Source organism: Beta vulgaris, chromosome 6, assembly GCF_026745355.1.
Source record: "Beta vulgaris subsp. vulgaris cultivar EL10 chromosome 6, EL10.2, whole genome shotgun sequence".
Taxonomy (NCBI): Eukaryota; Viridiplantae; Streptophyta; class Magnoliopsida; order Caryophyllales; family Amaranthaceae; genus Beta; species Beta vulgaris.
Window position 1 is genome coordinate 59,970,003 of NC_079207.1, and position 16,174 is coordinate 59,986,176.

The 16,174-nt window shown below is 34.9% G+C and overlaps 1 protein-coding gene across 1 annotated transcript; it reads left to right on the forward strand.

The window, feature by feature from the left end:
- The first annotated feature begins 10,296 nt into the window (after nucleotides 1–10,296).
- LOC125498519 (uncharacterized) lies at nucleotides 10,297–11,049 on the forward strand. Its single transcript, XM_048646744.1, has one exon. It carries the CDS (start codon nucleotides 10,297–10,299, stop codon nucleotides 11,047–11,049), a length of 753 nt encoding a protein of 250 aa, XP_048502701.1.
- Nucleotides 11,050–16,174: the final 5,125 nt, after the last annotated feature.

Consider the following 16,174-nt stretch of genomic DNA (forward strand, 5'->3'; position numbering starts at 1 on the left):
TCAGAGCGTGATTTACACATAAAGTTGTCAATTACTCTAACTAACCATCTTGAGGTTAATGGCTAGCTAGCTGTTATTTGTAAGGGAATCTTTTTACCATGACTCCAATCTCACAATACCTATCAGAACAATAATAATCATAATAATAAAAGTAATAATAATTATTGAATAATAAAAACAACAACAACAATAATAACAACAACAACAACAACAACAACGACGACGACGACGACGACGACGACGACGACGACGACGACGACGACGACGACGACGACGACGACGACGACGACGACGACGACGACGACGACGACGACGACGACGACGACGACGACGACGACGACGACGACGACAACAACAACAACAACAACAACAACAACAACAACAACAACAACAACAACAACAACAACAACAACAACAACAACAACAACAACAACAACAACAACAACAACAACAATAATAATAATAATAATAATAATAATAATAATAAATTCCCATGGTTATTGTAAATAAGATGACTTCTAATACGTTAACAACAAAGCTGTAAATTTCTTCTTTGGCAATATAATGAATAAAATATATATTTTTAAAGCCAAATGAGCATATTAAACCTATAGACACTATGGCAAAAATTTTCTCTACAATAACAAAATCTACAAGTACTAAACCCTAACTTTTAATGATTTAGACTTCTTTGTGCCCCATTCTTGAGTCTCGACAACCTATTTAATAAGAATTAATTACATTAATATCTCAACATTTTAAGCAGGATGTGTTGTCTATTCTCAAAGTAAAGCTACAACTGCCTGAATTTCAAATCTAAAATAGTAAGAAAGACAAAACAAAAACCAACATGATCAGAAGGGCTTGTCTAGTGTATTGAACACACATTGACCCAACCATAAGCTCATAAGCCACCCTCAATTTTCCCCGACTCCAACAATTTGGCTTTGGGTCCATACTACTTGAGCGTATGCTTGTCCTCACTCCTTGTGTATAAAACGGGTAATGCAAAAGGCATATTAATCTTAAATTAATTTGGATTGATTATAGAAACTTCAACTGACAATACTGTCACCTTTTTGTCAAGCAACAATAAAACTAACTTTCACGACATTATAGTCTGTCAGTTATTGTAGCATTATGTGCAGCAGTTCTCTAATTCCTATAAACCGAGCAAAGATATAGAATTGATACTCCTAAAATGCAAAAGTAATAATTAGCCTATAACGCAAAGGCTACACATACACTTTGTGTACTACTAAAATGTATATTATTACTAAAAATATTACAAACTTATAATATTTCGACAAATAATTTTGTTTTTAATGGTTTGTTCTTTATTTTTTTTTTAAATCTGTTTTATGAAATTTTCTTTGTTTAGATTTGTATAAATCCTTTATTTAAAACTAAAAAAAAACGTGTAATTTTTTTTCCAGATTATTAATATATTAGCTTCATCTTATCCATCTTCACAATTTTTCTACTATTGATTTCTACTAAATTTTCCTGTCGTTTTCAATTATTTAATTTGTTTGTAGAATAATAATGTTATATTTTTCATCCCTACCATGTAATAAAATTCAATTTGAAATATAGTATTTCAATCGACTATGTATTATGTAAATTCAAATATTGTTGAATAACAAAACAGGTTCAAAATGATTGTAAGTTTGTAATTTTTTTAGTAACAATATACTCCATCCGTTTCCTACAAATATCAAGGAGGATCCATTTGTGTGGGGTGTGGGTAAAGTAGGAGAGAGAAAGGGGTTAAGATAAATAAACAAATAAAAGGGTTAAAGTAGGAGAGAAAGGGAGTAAAAATGAATTAATAATTTAATGGTGTACCATATGATAGGGTAAAAAGGGGAAAAAAAAATTCCAAATAAGGAATAAAGTAAAAGACGGAAGATATTTTGGAAACACACTTAAACGGAAAGAGGGAAGATCTATAGGAAATGGAGGGAGTACATTTTAGTAGTACTAACACATACAAAAGGTTTACATTTTAGTAGTAATAAATACATCCAATATATGTGTGGCCCAAATACACTGAGTGTATGTGTATCATCTCTCTAGCCTATAATATTACTACATGTAAATGCAGTAAATAGATGTTTTAAGTTATAAAAACATGTACCATAATAGATACATATTAACATTTAATTTGAAAACAATTTAAAGAAATAAAAGTATTTAAAATAGTTTAGTTAAACTTCAAATTACTCAAGAATTGGCTTATATAAGAGAGATATGAAACAATCTTAATAATATAGAAGACGGGACACTCTCATATATACTGTTACACATGCACTATTATACAATGGTTACGAGTAAACCTGGCTAATTGTATATTTGTATGTTACTGGTTATGCTAATATATGACAATATTTGAAATAACTAAAGTATGGTTCATCAAATTGGAAAAAAATAATTCCCTTTTCTCTTTAGATATAATCAAAGATTTTATTAGGCTTCTTACATAAATAAAATAGCTAAAATATATTGTTGTATGATCTCAACGTGTGTGAGAGATCCTCTTATTGAATAATATTATATTGTAAAGGGATAATATTATATATTGTAAAGGAATAATATTATATTATAAAGGGTAAAATGGTACTTTATTAATATTATCCAATACCTCTCTGTCTCTTAGTATTTGTTTTAGTATATCTCCGTTTAAGAGTATCTTATTCCTATTCTTTAGTCAACGATTTTGCTGAATAAGTTACTTGATTAATGTCATATATGATTATTGGTTTTATCATGACGCTTTAATACCAAACAAAAATGATCAGTGTTGGAGTATGAGAAAGTCCCTTTATAGGGACTTCAAGGTTCCATTCCATTGCATTATTCAACATATCGGCAACGTGTATAGTGTGATGATAAATTTTTGTTTGAGATAACGTACTTCAACCTTCATCAGAATAAACAATAAGACCCTAAGACTAAGAGGCAGTTCGATAAAAGCCAAGGTTTAGTATACTAATATCTTTATTATATAAGGGAAGGGGAAATGCCTATTTTGTCCTCCCTTTTCTTTCTAAATTACAAAAGGAATGTCAAAATCAAAATTGGTACTCAAAGAAAACTACCGAAAATTAACTTACAACACTTACTCACAAATCAATTAAAAGAAGAAACTTTACAAATCACTCATACAATTGAGAAAATCACGTTATAAAAATCACGCAAATCACTCAAATAATCGGGAAACTTTATTAAAACTTAAAATTAACATACAAACTAAAACTAATAAGGGAAGGGGGAGTAATGGTGTCCTCTTTTGAAATGCCTATTTTGTCCTTCCTTTTCTTTCTAAATTACAAAAAGAATGTCAAAATCAAAATTGGTACTCAATGAAAACTACCAAATTAACTTACAACACTTACTCACAAATCAATTAAAAGAAAAAACTTTACAAATCACTCATACAATTGAGAAAATCACGTTATAAAAATCACGCAAATCACTCAAATAATCGGGAAACTTTATTAAAACTTAAAATTAACATACAAACTAAAACTAATAACCTAGAACGTCAATACATACAAAAACATTTACAAAAATTTACTTACAAATCACTATCATCAAGAACCATTCACAGTTAATGGTGGGTCATGATAAAAATAGAGGTGTATTTGTAGTGAAATCAATTTAGAAGTTAGACAAGGAAAAAATTTATTTACTTTTTTTATAGTGTTTAGAATTTAGAAGTTGTACTTAATTCAAAAATCAACTAAAAAATTATAATATTAGAAATCATAAATAAATTCAATAAAATTTCTATTTTGTTCATAGAATTTAACTTCGAAAAGTAAAAAAAAAGACAAAAATAATGGTGAGAGACTTAAGTGATGGAAACTAAACCAATCAAAATTTGGAACTAAAACCAATTATACTTCATATGTCTAATGTTCAAATTTTGACTCTTATGCCGAAGAAAATCGAGTTTCTGTTTCGAAAAAAATTCAAGCACACATCGCGTGCAAAAAATTCTAGTATATACATATCAAAAGTCATATAAGAATGAACAGAAGATCTCGAATTGTACACCTTGAGAAGAAATATAGGCAAAGATAAGACATTAACTCATTTGATTATATCTACTAATGGTGAGGTTGTTGAATTCAGGAGTCAATGAGGACTCCCTAGAAACAATAAAATGCTATAGAACCTACATAAATGCTAAAATTAGCGTTGTAAATACACAAGATTTATTATGATTAGTTAGTGGCGGATCCAGGATTCGTACTACGTGGGTTCGAACTTATTCAAAGATTGAACTAGTGATTAGGCCCGGGCTATGCCCCGGGTAAGAAAAATTTCATTTATTAATATTGTACTTTGATATGATATCACTAATTACAACTTGGTCTAGTGGTTAAAACTTTAGTACATGAACTTGAGGTCACGAGATCAAAACCTATACCATGCAATTTCTAATTTTTTTTATTGTACATGGATTACATGAACTAAAACTCTCTAGGGAGAGCGCCACGTGGCACCGTTTCTGGTTTGCGCACGCCTTTTAATATATTAGTATAGATATTTCGTTACAAGATTGGATATTTAGATTTACACCAATATATAAGTCCAAATTCTAAAAAGAAGCAAATAAAATAATCCAATACATACGTTAAAGTGTCAAAATACAAAAAATGGAGTCAAATTCGACTAAAGAAAATTACAAAAAAGTATACAACTAGTATTCATACAATGTGGAAATTAATTAAGTAATTAAGAGAAGCTAATTAAGCAATCAACTGTAATATTTTTCAAACACCAAAAGAAATAGTAATTGAATATTCCATACATTTGATTAGCAATCAAGTGTAAGATTTGTAGTACTTTAAAATATAAATATTATTTATGTGTTGAGAAGTGAATATATTTATATGATGCAAGTAAAGGTTAATTTCTATATATTGTGAATCAACTTGCTAAACTTTTAGCGACTTATTTTACTTGGAGTTTAAATTGTTGATTCAGGAGTCATGATCAATTTGTATTTGAGCGAGTAGAAAGGAGAGCTAAGAGAAAAATGGAAAAAGGATACAAAAAAGAAATAAAAAACCCAGCAAAATTGGTTTATGACGGAACTTGAACTCACGAGTCACGAGCGTGCACATGTAGACTAGATATTTTCTCGCGGCTTTACCACTGAGCCAAACTACATTTACATGAAACAAAGCCATCTTTTTCTATATAAAGTTTATTTATCTTTGTATCTTTTTCTATATAAAGTTTGTTTATCTTTGTTTTACAGCGCTTTCTTCCCTTTTTTGTACAGATCTTCGTGGGTTCAGTTGAACCACTAAACCCATGCTAGATCCGTCACCGTGTTTAATACAAAATAGATTTGATTCGGACTATTTTAAATTAATACCTCATGAGTCATGATAGTAAATATTAATTTCTCATTGTATGATCAATTTCTTTAGGTTCATCATACAGACTTGACCATTGATGTTTGTGTGTCTTGTTGTAAATTGTGAACATCAGATCCAATAGGATCTTCCGACACTTCCTTTTTCAAAGTTTGTGTTGCCACTCTGAAGATCATCACAGTTCACAGAGGAGATGTCAACACATGCTTATGTGTCTCCAACGCAGAATTATATATGCTTGTAATCTTATACCACAATTATAACATTCGAAAAGATAATTATATATACTTGTGATTTCTCTTCGCAATCGGCCAATCCATGATAAAGTTGCATGCATTCAACTACCATTTAATACGAAAAAACCTATTTTTTCCTTATGTTTTTTTCTATATAAATGCCCATTTAATTCGATTACTGGAAAAAAGAAAAGTAGTTCTATTGCCTTTTTCTAGGAGTTTTGCATGAATATTTTATTTTGGTCAAATGAATTTATTAATGATATAGAGATTAATCACGATAAACTCCTTTTTTGTTTTTAGGAAGGTAATACATCAATGCAGTTGGAAATTATTCGTATGATTGAAATATTCATGAAGAACAATCGAATAAATAATATTGACAAGCAATAAATTATAATAAAACTTATCTGCATATATCTGACAATTGAACTTGCTTAACTTGATTTATTCTCATATGAACAATGTTGTGTTGTGAGAAAGCCTCTGTCTTAGAAGCGATTTCGCCACCATAACGGTGCAAGCTTCCAATGACAAATTCCCCCCAAGGTTCACACAACACCCTTGAACTCTACTTCCCGAACTCAAGGGTTGAAATTTCTCAAGAACTGCTCAATTCTTAGAAGGAAAGGTTGGCCATGTATTTTAGAGCGAATAATCATCAGAGAAAGAAAAACGGCCAAGAAGGTATATATATGAGGGTTAAGAAAAAAAAACTCGAAATAAATCAAAAAATAACAAAATAAGGCTTTCGAAAATCTCGAAACCCGTGAGTCGTGAGTAGCGGCATGCTCTCGATGATCCACCGCGAGACAAAAGGAATACCACGAGACGCGGCGGCTACTGCGAACCTTGGCTCACACCACACATTGCGGTAAGCTCTCGGCAAAAGATCAAGCAATTCCATATGTTGCGCTAGCACAGAATCACGTGTCACACAGCGAGGCTGTGCTAGGCACACAAGAATGCGTCTCACACATTCAGGTTGTGCTTGACGCATCAAACTTTGCCATATGTAATCCTAGAATGTTGTGATTTTCAAAGAACAAGTTCAACGCGTGAGAGAGGGAAACAGTTGCTTGATACAGCAAAGGGTGACTATAAATGTATAACGGTCACTATATGTTATATGTGTTCGAGCTGTTTTTTTTTTGTTGTCCATTAAAGCTAAAATTGAGAAAATTAACAAGAGAATCAAGAAAATGACATTGATTAACTAAGCTTGCAAAACTATGAGAAAATATCATAGTGACCATGTGTTATATCATAATAACCCATCTATCACATGTTTAAAGAAATTAGTCAAAAAATAATAATATTTACTATTTTCATATCATTGTGACCCTCTGCTATATCATAGTGACCCTCTACTGTATCATATATAGTAACCAACACAACCCTTTGCTATATCATAGTGACCCTCTGTTGTATCATAGTAACTAACACAACCCTCTGCTATATATCATAGTGACCTTCTACTGTCTCATAGTAACCAACACAACCCTCTATTATATATCATAGTGACCCTCTGTTGTATCATAGTAACCAACACAATTTCTAGAAAAAATAGTGTGGAATCCGCAAATAATCGAACTAAAACTTTGAATAACTAAAACTCCATCAACGACGATACAGAGGAGAGAGAAAGAGAAGATAGAGAGAGAAAAAAAGTAGCGTGAAAGGGGTGGGGGAAGAAGGGGGTAAGGGTTAAACTAAATTACGAAAATGCCATTACTCATAAGTGTATTTAGGATGGTTAGATTAGATTACATCCAAAGGTCCAGATTTGTTCTCACATAAAAAAGTGTTCTCACATAGAGGACGTGTTCTCACAAGAGCCCTCTCTCTCTCTCTCTCTCTCTCTCTATATATATATATATATATATATATAATAATATTATATATATATATATATTATGGGCAAGATCACATGAGAATGCTCCTTACATGAGAAATGAGAATGAATCTCAACCACACGATTGGATTAGAGTTACAACACTTGTTCATTGAGTTATATCCCCCTAAAAAATAATTGAGCCCAAATATATATATTATATATATATATATATATAATATATATATATATATATATATATATATATATATATATTGAATCATTTTTTCTAATATTTTTTTTTGGAGTTACATCACTTTTTCATTAAGGTTACATCACTTATTTATAAGAGTTATAGCGCGTAAAATGCATTCTCATTTATCATGTAAGTATGCATTCTCATATGAACTCACTTATATATATATATATATATATAAAATAATATATATATATATATATATATATATATATATTATATATATATATATATAATATATATTTAATAATATATATATAATATTATATATATATATATAATAATATATATATATATATATATATATATGAAGAACTTAAACATGAGAAGGTGTATTCATGTAGCATCCTATTAAGATACAGTAGCTAGAACATGTTTGGATGATAACAGACAAAATTGGTCTTATACTTCTTCTTTGTATTTTTAATTGCATCATTTTCTACTTTGGGGTATTTTCTTTAAATTGCACCATTTATATTTTTGGTATAATTTTTTGAGATATTTTTCCATTTAAACCTGATTATCACATAACCTAGTTGATTACCAAATAATTGGGCAAATGGGTCCAATATTATTTTCACTCTCTTTTCTGATATTTGCAAAAACATAATGGTGCAATAAAAAAATATAGCAAGTATTAAACAATTGTAAAATTTTGACTGTCACGTCTTTTAATATATATCTTTTTTTCGCCAAGTAAGAAATTTATTGAGCAATTATAGTTTTCCATTGTTTCTGATACACTGAACCTCAACAATTGTTGGATCATGGCTAAGGGTTCGAAGAAAGGAAATAGTGGACAGAAGGCTTAGCAACAAATCAAGGTGGCGAAGAAACCACAAATAGGGGATGCTATGAAGACGAAGAATATCAATGAAATTGCAGAGAATGTGGATCTAAGTTGGACCTCGGAGGAGGAGAAGGATGATAATTCAGTTGCGTCGGTGGAAAATCGTGCGTCAATGCTTGATCGAGCAAATTTTGAGGCGGCGCGTAGTCAAGTGGCTAGTTGGGTGGCATCGATAAGGACACCAGCGCGTCCTGCATCAGGTAATATTATGCATCCTTCTTCACACCCTATGTAGCAGCTGGCAAGTCATACAGGTAATATACCTTGGCGTCATAGCCTTTTTGAAAGCATTCGTGAAGAAGGTATTGATTTAGAAATCTGTAACAATGCGAATCATGATTCTGAGATTAATATTGGTAACAATGAATCTATACCTAGTATAGTGATTTCAGAGGAGGATATTAAGGGAGAAATTGAATTCTGGAATTCAGCGATTGTATGTTATGTTCATGGGATCAAACCTCCTGCCTGTATTGTTAATGGTTTTGTTAGGCGTGTGTGGGGTAAATTTGGAGTTGATAGAGTTGCAATGGGGGTAAATGGTGTGTTTGTGGTTAGGTTCAGGAATTTGGAGGGAAAACAACGTGCTATGGATGTTGGGCCAATTCTATATGATAATAAACCTGTTATCATGAAGAATTGGTTCCCTGAAATGGACTTATTGAAGGAGGAGGTGAAGGTTGTGCCTACATGGGTTCAACTTCCTGGGTTTGCTCTGAAATATCGGGGATAGGTAGCACTAAATAAGATTGCTAGCTTAGTAGGCAAACCTATCAGGACAGATAGAGCTACGGCACAAAAGGAGTGTATTGAGTATGCAAGAGTAATGGTGGAAATGAACATGGGGCAATGTTTTCCTGATGAAATTCAATTTATGAATGAGAAGGGGCTAGTTGTGAAGCAGAAGGTGGTTTATGAGTGTAAACCAATAATTTGTGGTGATTGCGGAGGGATTGGTCATACAGTGGAGATGTGTAGACAGAAGAAATATGAATTGGCTATAAAGAAAATCAAGCCTAAGCAGATTTGGATGCCCAAACCCAGGGTGACAGAGGGTTTAACACAGGTGGTGCAGGGTGATGGGCCAGTTCCAGTACAGGTGCAGATGAAGGCAATAGGCCTGTATGTAGTCACGATTTTGTAATGGTACCTTCTCCCACTTTGCCAGTTCAGGGTACTATAGTGCATACTGAGGATCCAGGCAGTAAGGGGAATGAGAAACCTCAGGTGCAGGCTCAGGAGAAGTTAATAGTAGAGAGCTCAGGGATAGAAGACAGGCAGCAGGGAGAGGAGGCTCCTATTCCTCCAAATGGATAGAATTGGATGTTGGAATATTAGAGGTCTAAATAGCCTTAATAAACATAATGATGTTAAAGTTTTTCTTAAATCATTATAATATTGGGTTGTTTGGACTTTTAGAAACTAGGGTGAAGACTAAGAATTTCTCTAAAGTCTTTCCTAGTATATGTAAGGATTGGTCTGTTGTTATAAATTATCAATTTCATACTGGAGGTAGAATTTGGGTAATTTGGTTTCCCTCAATATTTGTGGTGGATATATGTAGTTGTGCTGCATCATACATTCATTATGAAGTGCTTCATAGAGCCACTGGTGGGACTTTTGAGGTTACTATAGTGTATAGAGCTAATGATGCTGTTGTTAGGGAGGATTTGTGGAGGGATCTTGAGAGGATTAGCTAGCATGTGCAAGGAGCTTGGATTATAATGGGTGATTTTAATAGTGTGTTAAATCTAGGGGAAAGGCTGGGCTCTGCAGTATCTCTGGAGGAAGTAGCTCCTTTTAGGCAGTGTATTAGAGAGTGTAAAGTACAGGACCATCCCACATCTAGCCCTCACTATACATGGTCTAATAAGAAGGAAGGGGATCAAAGAGTTTTTTCGAAGATTGATAGAGTTTTAGCCAACTCTAAATGGTTTGATTCATTCAGGAATGCTTATGCTATGTTTCTGCTAGAAGGAATTTCATATCAATGTGCTTGTGTTGTGAAATTAGATAATACTCTGGTAGAGAAGGCTAGACCCTTTAAGTTTTGCAATATGTGGGCTCTTGATGAATCTTTTTTATATATTGTGCAAGCTGGGTGGCAGGAGAGGGTAGAAGGTGTTCCTATGTATAAGGTGGTGAGTAAGTTGAAAAAAATGAAACAAGGATTGAAAGGGCTTCATAGGAATAAATACTCTAATGTGGAAACTGAAGCTTCTGTTGCTTTAACAAAGCTTATGGACATCCAAAAGAGTATTCGTGTAGACCCTCATAATATTGATCTGAATAGACAAGAGAGGGAAGCTAGGAGAATCTATGATAACTTCAATGTAGCCAAGATGAGTTTCATTGGACAGAAAGTGAAGCAAGATTTTCAGGGGGGTGATGAAAATACTAGCTATTTTCATTCATGTATGAGGAAGAGAAGACATCAGATGCAGGTTTATAGGGTAAAGGATGAAAATGGCAGATGACATGATAATCCTAAGGAGGTGGAGGGAGCTTTCCTGAATTACTACAAGAAATTGCTGGGATATGAAAGTGATGCCACTAGGCATGTTAGCAACTCTGTAATTGCTGAAGGGCCTAGGGTGGATGAAAATATGAAGCAGAGGCTAATAGCTCCTTTTAATAGTGATGAGGTGAAGAATGCTCTCTTTGAGATTGATGAAAATAGAGCTGTTGGGCCTAATGGCTATTCAAGTGGTTTTTTTTATAAGGCATGGGTTCAGTGGGGCAGGAGGTCATAATTGCTGTACTGGATTTCTTTCAGTCCGGGCAGCTTCTCAAGCAAATTAATGCCACAACATTGTGCTTGATTCCCAAAGTGGAACAACCTGAAGAAGTTAGTCAGTTCAGACCTATTGCATGTTGCAATGTCATCTACAAGGTAATCTCTAAACTACTATGTGGTAGACTATAATTGGTGTTGCCTAGCTTGGTGGATCAAGTGCAAAGTGCATTTGTAGCAAATAGACAAATCTTGCACAACATCCTTATTTGTCAAGATATACTCAGGCATTACAAGAGGAAAAGTCAACCTAGTAAATGTACTATGAAGATTGACTTGAGAAAGGCCGATGATTATGTAAGTTGGAGGTTTATTGGTGAGCTTCTTGAGAAATTTCAATTTCCTGAACAGTTCAGAAGTTGGATTTTAACATGCATCTCTTCTCCCTCATTTTCTATTAGCATTAATGGGGGGTCTAGTTGGATTCTTTAGAGGGAAGAAGGGGCTTAGGCAGGAGGATCCAATTTCCCCCTTTGTTGTTTGTTTTGGTTATGGAATACTTCATAAGTATCCTGAAGAAAGTGGGTAACAGAGAGACATTTGAATATCATTACATGTGTAAAGAGTTAAAAATGAACCATCTGATCTTTGCAGATGATCTTATGCTATTCTGTAAGGGTGATGCTCCTTCTATGACACTCATGGTCATAGCTTTAAAAGCATTTTCAGATGCTTCAGGTTTGCAAGCTAACCATATGAAATCTGTCATTTATTTTGGCAATGTTCCTGATGAGGTCAGGAATAGAATACTTCAAGTGACAGGGTTTCATATGGGCTCTTTCCCATTTAGATATCTTGGAGTTCCAATTACATCCAAGAGACTCTCTATTGCTGATTGTGATGTACTAGTTGACAGGATTCTGAAACGAATTATATGTCGGTCCTCTAGGAATCTATCATACTAGTCTTACATGCACGCAATGCGTGCGATCATGTGTGATAACAAATGAAGTAAAAATAAAATTAATTGGGTAAAAAACAGTTTTTATATTTTTCTTTCTCAAAAACTAATGTTCAATTTAAATGTCTTACTTCCCCCCTTTTCCATTCAAATGAAACAGTTAATTATCTTCTTTTCTTCTTCTTTTATTCCTTTTTTTTATTATTTTTTGGTATCCCCCATGTGTTGCCTTATAGAATAGAGATGCAGGGAGGACTACTCTTGTTAATGCTGTGTTGCTGAGCATTCATACATACTGGACTCAAGTGTTTCTGCTCGCTCAATATGTTTTACAAAAAGTCACACAAATTTGCAGAGCATATCACTAGTGGCAAAAACCCAAGGGGATGCGGTCAAATGTGGGCTTTCGGATGCGGTTTTGGTCCGCAACAGGTGGGCTCGCAGCAGGTGTGTAAATGAATCTTATGTGGTCTAAAACCGCATCATAAATGGATAATCTGATGCAGTTTTAAGGGAAAACCGCATCAGATTATGGTGTTGGCGCCAAGGTTTTCGACCTCTAGGTGTACAATCTGATGCGGTTTTCTCCAGAACCGCATCAGGGTTTTAATATATAAGGAAAATATATATATATATATATTTATTATATTTATACATTCATATATATATATATATATATATATATATATATATATTATATATATAAAGCTTGTATCTAAACCTGCCTTAATTAGAAAATATCTCACGCACGTGTGTATAAAGTACTCAAAATGGTATTATTATATATAATATAATATTCATAAGTACTACAAATGAAGTTATAAATAAGTACTAAAATAAAAAATAAACATATGAAGTGAGTGTAGCTAGTAACATAATCCTAACAAAAAAGCTCAAAGCCGCGACATCATCCTCACATGCAAGTGTCGGTAAGGTAGCGTGCAAGCAAATCTCGAACCTCGTTTATCTCGAGGTGGTGAAAGAATCCTCCCTTGGCTTGCCCTTGATGAACACCTTATAAAAAGATTCATAACTAAACACACATAAGAAGTCAATAATGAGACTAAGTGCAGGAGGTTAAAGAAATTAAATTGAGCTAAGAAGTCAAAATCGGCCCGAAATGACCTTCATTTACCCAAATTGGGTTTCAAAGCATGAGAAATGGTTTTTCTTGACTCTAATGGTTATATATGTAGCTATTAGTACTATATATGTCTTAACATGTGGCTAAATGTGAGAATTTAAGGAAAATGAACATGAAAGTCTAAAATCGGCCCTAAATGACCTTCATTTACCCAAATTGGGTTTCAAAGCATGAGAAATGGTGGTTCTTGACTCTAATGGTTATATATGTTGCTATTAGTACTATATATGTCCTAACATGTGTCTAAATATGGAAAAATATGTAAATTGAACTTCAAAGGCCAAAAAAGGTCAAAAAGGCAAAAATGGGTTGTCATGTATAATACCTTGTCAATATCCCCACTTCCTTGCAACATGAGGCTATATCGAACATGAACCTCAACACATAGTAGCCGCACTCGGTTCCCCGGGTTGTTGAGCACACTAATTATAGAATTACATTAAAAAATCATGTAAGAAACATACATGTTTGTTTATTGTAAAATTAAAGAAAGAAGTAGAAAAATAATATGAATTACCTTCATTGCTTTCCACTGAGGAACTCTTCCTGTTCTCCCAACCTTCTTCAAGCAGCTGTAGTTATTTTAATTTCATGTGAGAAGCGGACAAAGGAAGAAATTAGTGAAACGTGTTGGAGCTAATAATAAACATACCTATTTATGCATGATTTGAGGAGTAAGGATCGTGGTGGATGTTGAGCTGCAGAATCAAACTGATATACTGTGTTGTTTGTAGGAGAAATCACAAGAAGCGACCAATGGGCACTAAAATCACAAAATCAAGTTACGAAGCAATCATGTGAGTACATACTTGTATTGTATAATAATTATTAAGTGCTAAAAATGGATAAGGTTAAGAACTATACTCTTCAAAACAAGGGGAAATATGAACTTATATTGTGAACGTTGAGCTGTTTGGAGACATAGCCTAATATACTCCTTAACCTCAGCTGGGTTTTGCAAACAGTTGTCAGCTCGGACGAAATCTGGACATAACCACCCAAACTGACCGCGTCCACAAGGAGACTCTTGGAGTAATCTTCAATTCAAAGCACAATCATATACATAACATAGATATATTATTAGATATTGCAAAGAAAGTTCATACATTTCATAAGTACCGATGTTATACCTCATGAATGCTTGAATTAACGAAACATTCAACATATCTCCGCAAAGGAACTCTTTCACATCATCCTTGGACACCCATGTCGACGCTTCCTCGTGGTAGTTGAATTCCGTGGCACCCAACTTAACCTCCAAAGGTGTATCATCCGGCATATCACGCATATTTGCATGTAGCCACGAGCATGCCTTACTGAGACCTTGAAGCGTTGATGACTCGATCCAAGTAGGTTTAGGAGGGTTTTGTTTGGGACTTGAACCTTTGGAGACTTGCGTTCCTTCCCCCAAATCGCCTTCTTTGGCTTGCTTGAACCCTCCTTTTCCTTTCAACTTTTGTAGAGGAGGTGAGTCCGCCTTGCTTTCGTTGGGCTTCATTATTCTCTCCAAAACCTATTGATTGAAACCGAGAATAGATATGAATTAAATAGATCAATATGATTGAATACTTTAGTTGGGTCATTTTACCTCGTCTGAAAACCTCACCCATGCCGATGGCCAGAGCACATAACCACCAGAGCGTCGGTCAAGACATTTGTATCCGTCGACGGGTTAGGCAATGGGAGAGAAAAGTCTTCGTATCCAGGAGTGATCGAGACTACACTAACCGCCAAGTGATCATTGTCCACCAATTGATGATGGGCTGTTGCTCGTTCACTTCGTTGTTGTGCATTTCCTTCAGCCACCACAATCAAACCCGCATCTTTTACATCTAGTAAAAGCTGGCAAGACATTTCTTCCTTCAAAAGTATATGAATTGAGGTTAGTTTATATAATGACTTTGTTTTTGAAGTTATAAGAAGACTAGTAGTTACCTCTAACTCAAGTATAGACGGTGCTGATTTTTGTGTGTTAGGATGGCTAGCTTTGTCCTCCAAAGGATGATCCAGTTTAGGTTGACGTAACACCGGTAAACCATACTCTGTAAGGACCGTGTTAAAACTTGCCGTGAGTTTCTCCATCACCTTCTCTGTAATTTCCTCCGTAAGCTTCTCCCGAAGAGCTTGTGCCATGGCTTCCATATCATGTGGGGCGGAAGCATTAGAGCGTGACTTTGTGATTATGGAAGATTCTTTACTGAAGGCTTTTGTCTTGCTTAGCCGAATCCCACCAAAACCCCTCGTAAAGAGCATCTTTGTTGGCTTTCGGAGTGAACTCACCACTAATCTCTTTTTGCTTGAGCCCCATCTACATAGATTATAGAAAAACAATTATTAGTTTTAAATGAGAGTGAGTGAATAAGAGTGTGTGCAATGGGGGTGAGGGGGAGTGTGCACAGGAGGTGGGGGATGGCTGCAGGGGTGGGGGTGGCAGTGTAGGGAGTGGGGGACCGTGCAAGGGGTGTGCAATGAGAGTGGAGGCAGTGTGCACAGGGGGTGGGGAGGGCTGCAGGGGTGGGGCAGGGGCCATGGGGGCAGTAGTGTGTACAGGGGTGGGGGCAGTGCTGGGGGTGAGGGGACTGTCCAAGGGTGTGTGTACAGTGGGGGCAGTGTGCATAGGGGGTGGGGGCAGGGGCGCAGTGTGCACAGGGGGTGGGGAGGGCTGCAGGGGGTGGGGCAGTGTGCACAGGGGGTGGGGAGGGCTGCAGTGATGGGGGGCAGTGCAGGGGGCTGGGGTAGTGCGCACAGGGGTGGGGAGGGCTG

Coding starts and splice junctions, on each gene's coding strand:
- LOC125498519 (XM_048646744.1), top strand. CDS start 10,297: ATGGGTGATTTTAATAGTGTGTTAAATCTAGGGGAAAGGCTGGGCTCT.